Source organism: Limulus polyphemus, unplaced genomic scaffold, assembly GCF_000517525.1.
Source record: "Limulus polyphemus unplaced genomic scaffold, Limulus_polyphemus-2.1.2 Scaffold895, whole genome shotgun sequence".
Taxonomy (NCBI): Eukaryota; Metazoa; Arthropoda; class Merostomata; order Xiphosura; family Limulidae; genus Limulus; species Limulus polyphemus.
Window position 1 is genome coordinate 289583 of NW_013666505.1, and position 7655 is coordinate 297237.

At 28.9% G+C, this 7655-nt stretch overlaps 1 protein-coding gene across 3 annotated transcripts in view; it reads left to right on the plus strand.

Annotated features, from left to right (window-relative positions):
* The window catches only part of LOC106461087 (tyrosine-protein kinase JAK2-like), a 195096-nt gene extending 187645 nt beyond the window's left edge, over positions 1 to 7451 (plus strand). For all 3 annotated transcript variants that reach the window (XM_013920877.2, XM_022387962.1, XM_022387963.1), the window contains 3 exons: positions 3810 to 3931; positions 5083 to 5249; positions 6031 to 7451. In XM_013920877.2, coding sequence (XP_013776331.1) covers positions 3810 to 3931; positions 5083 to 5249; positions 6031 to 6322 — 581 coding nt within the window. In that variant the 3' untranslated portion in view covers positions 6323 to 7451. The remainder of the gene's footprint in view (positions 1 to 3809; positions 3932 to 5082; positions 5250 to 6030) is intronic.
* Positions 7452 to 7655: the final 204 nt, after the last annotated feature.

The following is a 7655-nucleotide window of genomic DNA, read 5'->3' on the forward strand; positions in this document are numbered from 1 at the left end:
GGGACGGCTAGCGCAGATAGCCCTCGTGTAGCTTTACGTGAAAATTCAAAAACAAACAAAACAATATATATAATTTCCATTGTTTTACACAAACTTTCAAGAACAACCAGTGTGTGAAATTTATTTTGACATACTCTCTTTATGTCTAGAGATAGGATTGAATGTGTTGATTGGCTAATGCCTATGTTTTGCATGCTGAGTTGGAAGAATATGGATAAGTGTGTGTGGTATCTCAGCAATTTGATTGGTTTATGTCATAAGTTTGAAAACAAAAGTGGTGATTCTGTTTGTGGCCTTTGGTACAGTGGGTGACTTAAGCTTGACTGACTAAACTAAAAGATATAGAACGTTCGCATTTTACCACAGGAGAATATAAAAAGTGAAGTCAGAACTCTGAAGGTGAAGTTTATAACCACTTTGCCAAGTGATGTGACCCATGTAACTCATAAAAATCATAGTTTATAAAAAATGAAAAAAAATTACAATTAAAATTAATTGATCAAATCACAATATGAGACTGAAAATAAACAAAAAGTATAAAAAAGCACAGAAACCAGCTACTTAGAACATTAAAAACAAAATTTTAAACATTACAAATAAAGATATAAAAATCAAACCAAAATAAAATGCAAAAGAAACTAATTACAAAACAGATACAAATAATTTCAAAAATACAAAAATAACCAGAATAAAAACACAGTTAACATAAAATATGTGAAATGTACATTATTTATAATTCTGCATGTTATGTTGCAGATATAAGCTGGTCAAGTGTCTTGCTGTCTCTTCTGGATTTAGAGATTTCCTCAGGGTCGTTTCAATTTGGATGTTTTTATGATTTTTTATTTTACAAAAACAATAACAAATGCTTACCTTTGTTGTAAATTTCCATTACAGATGTTAATATATTCCTACATTCTTATATAAATTTCATGCAATGGTTTTATTTTAAAAACTATAGATTTTATCTTCATTTTTATTTCACAAATGTCGTATGCCATTGCACTGTGTTTATGATTACTAGCAAACAATAAGAATAACTTTAATTACAAGATTTTAGTTAATATATGTACGAATTTTTAAACCCATTTTCTATTCATTTATGTCTAGTTTTGCATTTTTTGTTTAATGATTTGCCCATTCAAGCAGTTACTTCAGCCTATGACATCTAATGCAACCATAGCTTGACTGTGTAAATGAAACAAAACTTGATGCCATTAAAGCCAAATGACTTAATTAAACCTACATCATAAATGAAATGAAGTATATAATGATAAAGGGTATTTTTCACAAACATCAAAAACATAAGGAATGTAATTGTGGTGGAAGTTGTTCATAAATATCTTTTCTTCTAGCAACATACTACCATGCTAAACTTTTATTACTTTGTTTTGATCTACATCCAAGTCTTTGCTGAAGTCATATTGGAATATACAATTGTAAAGAATGTAAACAAGCTTTCCATACATGTTTTGAGCACTAGCTTATGGTCTCTCAAAGCTAAGATATAGGCAGTGTACACACTATGACAACTGAGGTAGAAAACAGTAATTGGCTAAAATTGATTAAACTACATTTCTATTGAAGTTACAAGGTTCAAATTAGCACTATTTTGTTCAAAACTACTTCAAATTTCCTCCTATGGGTTATGAGTTGTATATTATGCTCAGGAAAAATTCAGTAAATATAGAAACATTAAGGTTTTTATTCAGAGCATGCTATAATCAACCCAAAATTAAAATTTTAATTTTTATAAAACTTATAATGTCTTAAATTAAATAAATACAACTTTTTTGTAGAATACATTTTTACTGTGAAGAAATTTTTGAATGTGTGGAAGAATGATTACAAGTGTTTCTATAATGTTTTTAATTCAGCGATGCAGTCTTTTTCAAGGCAATATGCACCCATTTGGCACCATAAAATTAAATGATGATGATGATGCAGTCAGTACCTCACTTTCAACTTCTCTACTACTGTACAGCTGAGAGTCTGTGAACATTTGGGGAGGCCCTCATCTTTTTTTTTTAAGATCCAGAGATGTACACATCCTTATTAATGTGGCTTCCTCAAGCTAAAGTAATTCATCACACATTATCATTTCCATTATAATCATTTGACTGCCGACACAGTGATCTTTTTTCCAGAAGCCCAGACACGTGCATCCTTATGCAAAATGACATGACATGTAAGAATATGCATCATCATCACATTCTATTTCAACCTCAGCTGCCAAACTTAGTATTGAAAAGTCCTCTACTTTAGAGAGAACAGGACATACACATCCTGATGAATTATATGTTCTTAGATAAAGTATTGTGGTACATGTAATTCAGCATCATTGTAATGACGAGATTCGTCATCGTCACATTCTTCTTCAACTTCAGCCACTAGACATGCATGGTCTCAGGGCATTGTCAGTGTGCCTTACTGGCCTGGAAAGCTCCTAACTAACTTCAAGATTGGTTTATGTACATGGGTTTATATTTACGAGTTTGTCACCCACAAATAAAGTTAATCAATTATGAAATAAGGCTATGAATAAAGTTAATATAATGGAAAAACAGGTAGTTAAAAAATAATTTGTAAATGTGGAAGCATACACATAGGTCAGCCTAAAAGGAGTCTCAAATATAGAGTGGATGGCAAAAGCTAAAATTAAAAATAATAAAATGGATATATTATCATTAGCCAAACATGTTAGTATATCACAAAATATCATTCAAGAGGAAAAACTGCTATAAGCTCATTCTAAAAATGACAGAACCAGAAATATTTGTGTAACATTGGAGATAATTTTATTTAAGAAAAATAATAATATATTAAACAAGGATGAGGAATTAATGAACAGAATGTAAGGAGACTGCACGATATTCTGTAAAAAAAAAAACTATACCACAAATAGTGCAGCGTTCTTGCAACTTGCGGTCCTGAAGATCATGTGTTGATCATCAAAACATGGAGAGTATATTTGATATTGTAGATCAGTCTCAAGTAAAATGACTTTTATCGTGTAAACCAAAAATTGTTTTTAATTTTGTTTTATTAAAACTAACTGCCAGTGTCAATGTACACTGTTTCGTGATCTAAAATTTCACCATATATATTATAAATATGCATAAATACATTAAATTACACATTTACTAATGACATTTTGGCATGTCATAGTATACTCTTATTCTGCCGTGTAACATGTTGCATTAAAGATTTTCTGCATTTAAATTGAAATGACTATCTAAGTAATAGCAAAGAAACTACATCCCACAACAACTGTTTATATCATAATAAATGAACATAATTGAGTAAAACTACAGAGTAAGTGATAATCAAAGCATGTCTGAAGAGTTTACAAAAAAGAAATAAAAACCAAATAAATTATTTTAAAATGTAATGTTTATCTAGATGTGTGTACAAAGCAAAAGTGTGCTAGTGTGCAGTGCCATCTCCTGACTATGAAATGACTTTTCTACATTAGTATGCTAAAAGTAATGTACCCCCTTTTAATTCATTATCTGGCAACAAAATTATTAATAGATACCTGTATTATGGTTGTCTCAAAACATAGAAGTATGACTTTCCAAATTTCCCATGTTCTTACCATTTGTCATTCATGCAGTTATTGCTGTGTGTGTGTATGTTTATATATATACACATACAAAAAAAGAAAGCTAAGAACTTTTTCAGTAATTGCATAATCAACATTTTTTTTATGACACAACAATGCTATTGTGCTAGAAGTACATATATCTAGTCTAGTTTGTGTAGAAGAATTAACCAAGAAAAGCATTATAATCTAAATATTTTCATAGAGCCAGAAATGATGCTAGTGATGGAGTTCGTTGAGAAAGGCTCTCTCTTGGCATATCTAAACATGTACAAAGACCACTTGACACATCAGCAGCTACTGAAATTTGCATCAGATGTGGCTGAGGTAGGACTTAGAATTTATAACTGTTAGTTGCTTTTCTTTTCTCCTCCATTAATGTGTATTTTACTTGATTAATTACCAATTAATCTGATCAGTGATATATTTTTAATATAATGGGGAAAATGGATTGTAGTAGTAAGAATATTATTAATTTGAAGACATGAAACAACCTAGAAAATTAGCATGATAAAAACTATTTAATTATACGTGAAAGAGAAATAGTGTTTGAAATGAAAAACAAAATAGTAAAACAAAAAATGTACTAAGAAAATAAAACTTATTTTTAATTAAAACATACTTTTATAACATTTGTATTGATATTAAGTTATAGCCTTACTGAAAACTGGCCTTTTAGAAAACAGCATCTGATAAATATTGAATGGTGGCTGGATTTGAACCATTTTCACAATAATGGCCAAGTATGAGGATACCCTTCTCCTGATGGGGTTTTCTTATTTATATAGTTGGAAACAGTTAGTAAAAGAAATTTCAAACCCTAAAAATGATGTATTTTAATTACAATTTTTATAGGAAAACAATTTAAAAGCTTTCAAAGTAATCTATGTTGTTAAAAAATGTAAATTATCCAGTTAATACATTTCCAAGAATGCAAACTCACTTTAAAAATAAATATTAGATATGTACTTATTTGAGCGTGTATTATACTTGAAATGATAAGCAGTGTTTAGTTATGTACTTTGTTTTCAGCCAGGATGTATCTTGAGTTATGGATCAACAATGGTCAACTTTATATTCTTTTTTTTTTTTTTTTGGTATTTAGAAATTTGTTATAACATTTAAATTAACAAGTGTCTTGTGTTAAAAAGATTAAACTGTATATTTATATTTCCTCAACTACGTCCTGTACCTTCAAGCTTGAGCAGTATTTTAGAGATATAGATTGAGTGGAGAATCTCTAAAATGTAAGTTTATCACTTGAAGTATGTTACTAAGAAAATCCACTTGTATAGTTTAAATTTGATGCCAGTCAGTATGTGTACCAGCTCTTACAGTGTTTGTATTCATAAAGTAGCAGTAAAGTAAGTTAGAATTGTTCTTTGTCACAGTAAGAATAAAATAAAAGACAGACTTTTAGTAATAAGTGTCCAGTAATGATGCAAATACATGTATTTTTAATTAATCTATATAACTAGGGAATGGAATATCTTGAACAGAAGAAAATTGTTCACAGAGATCTGGCTGCAAGAAATATTTTAGTTGCCTCAAAAGATCTAGTTAAGATAAGTGATTTTGGTTTGGCACAGTTTACAGAAGGATATTATTATTGGATGAAGACAGAAAGAAATCTACCAATACGTTGGTATGCCTGCTATAATAATATTTTAAATTGTGCATTTTAAAGAATTAACTAGAAATGTTTATGATAATGCTTCTTCCTGTGTTTTATGTATAAGTAAAAAATTATAACACACTGTTAAAGAATTATAAATAGTATATTAATTTTTATTTATAGCTGTGTAATGTCCTTTATTATGTCATCTTTAATATAACTTGTAAAAGTTATTTGAAATTCACGACATTACTGAAAACTGTAGTAGTGAATGGTTGTGAAAAAGACTGTAAGATTCATAATATATGTAGATAATTAATGCATAATTTTAGGAGTTACTTGCACAATGTGGATATGATCCGAGGCCAGAAATGTTTTTGCTTAATCTATGCTTTTGCTATAGTGTTACTTCACTATTGTTAGCTAATAGTCTTTGTACTTTTTTTGAAGTATTAGCTTTTAATATTTGAATTAAATAGAATAAAACTAGAATAAAGTTTGAAAGGTTTAGTCAAAGTAGCTAAAATTTTAAATAATTTTAATTATAATGGTCAAATGGTTCATTAATAGCAATACTCAACTAATGAAACAATGCATTATAATCTTTATAAGTAGGGGTGTAAAAATGGTGGAATTGGATAGCTCTAATGATTGCCAGATTGACTTGTGGTGTCAATTTGAATAATTAGCTTGTTTTAAGTGAAAGTTTCTTTTAACTAAATTGTTTAAAAAACACTTGATTGTTGAATTTTAATTGCTTATCTTAGTGTATGTTAGTATTGTTGATACTATTTATTTTCTTCTACTATAGGTATTCTCCAGAGAGTATCAATCTTGGAAAATTTTCTCACAAGTCTGATGTGTGGAGTTTTGGTGTCACTCTTTGGGAAATGTTTTCTTTTGGGGAAAATCCGCAGATTGATGGTGTGAAAGATAATGAGCTAGCGGAAGCTTTAAACCAAGGAAAAAGACTTTGTTGTCCAAAAAATTGTCCAGTGTATGTATATCAGCTAATGTTGTCCTGTTGGCAGGGAGAATCACAAGAACGGCCAAATTTTTCAAATATTCGCAATCAAATAGAAGACCTTAAAGAACAACTGTGAGATCTTGACATTATAGCTCATCTGTCAAATATATGGTCACAGAATATACAGTTGATCACTAGCAGTATTTAAAAATGTGATTTGAACATTGTAACTGTTTTCTGAGTTTTTGTCCAATGCTTGATTTTCAAGGTTGTTACATAATATATGCTTAGTACAATTTATGTCTGTCTGTTGGAAATAATAACTGTTAAACTGGATGAATTAAAGGTTTGTTTCATATGCTATTATTTTTCTAATTTGCTCATACATTATGCAGTGTGTTGTAACATAGTTTATTTTTAAGGTTATTACTATTATTAATGTGTTTGCACTCTATATGATAGTTTCTAAAATGTAATTACAGACTGAAGTAACAGTATTCAAACATTGAATATATAGCAATCACAATAAACAATTTAATAAATAGTAATTACAGAAGTTTGGTGAGAATCTTCAAACTGAAAGTAATGAATGAGGCATAATTTCTTAGTTTTCCTACATTTGTTGTTTTATGTTGCAAATAAATCCTTGAAACAATTATGAAGTCAATTTTGGAAGTAATAAATGATTATTAAATTCTATAACAAAATAACTGAAATTGTATAAAAAAATTCAGAAGCTCACTAGTGATCTTGAAATGGTTTGTCTCAGTTTCAGAGCTTCAAAAAATCAGTCTCTTGGATAAAACGCTTTACAGAAGCTTTGGTACAATATTTACTTTAGCTCGAACCTGTGCTTTAGCTATACCTTAATACCCTTTGTGTATTTTTGGTTACCTTATACCATAATGTTTTAAAAAATTTTCAATATTAATATTATTGGTGTAATTACTATTTTAAATTTCTATTCTTTGTCAGTCAGGTTATATCCTCTATCACTCTTATAAAAAAGGTTTTTAATTTTTTTAACAACATAATATCAAGTAAATTCTTGACTACAAGGACCAACAACTTGAGATGTTAAACAGGTGGTTCCTAAAACGTTTGTGCATCTTTAAGGCAGTAGAAACTCAACATTTGTTTAGATATTAATGGAAGAGATATAACCTGGTTGTATAATTCTTGTTGAATATCAACTTTAAATTATATTATGTATCAGAAAAAATAAAATTCAATAAAGATTGCAATAATTAGTTTGTGTCACTGAACTTAAATGTAAACTTGTAATTATGTTGATAATCTAATATACTTTTTCCTGAATATATCCTTTGACCATTCTCATGCATAGATTTAATACGTTAAGTAAGAACTTCAGCATTTAAAAATACACAATAATTTATTATATAAAGTTAAAAGTAAAACACACAACTAAAAACTCTATGCAATTAAAACTCTACATGTTTCAGTGGGGA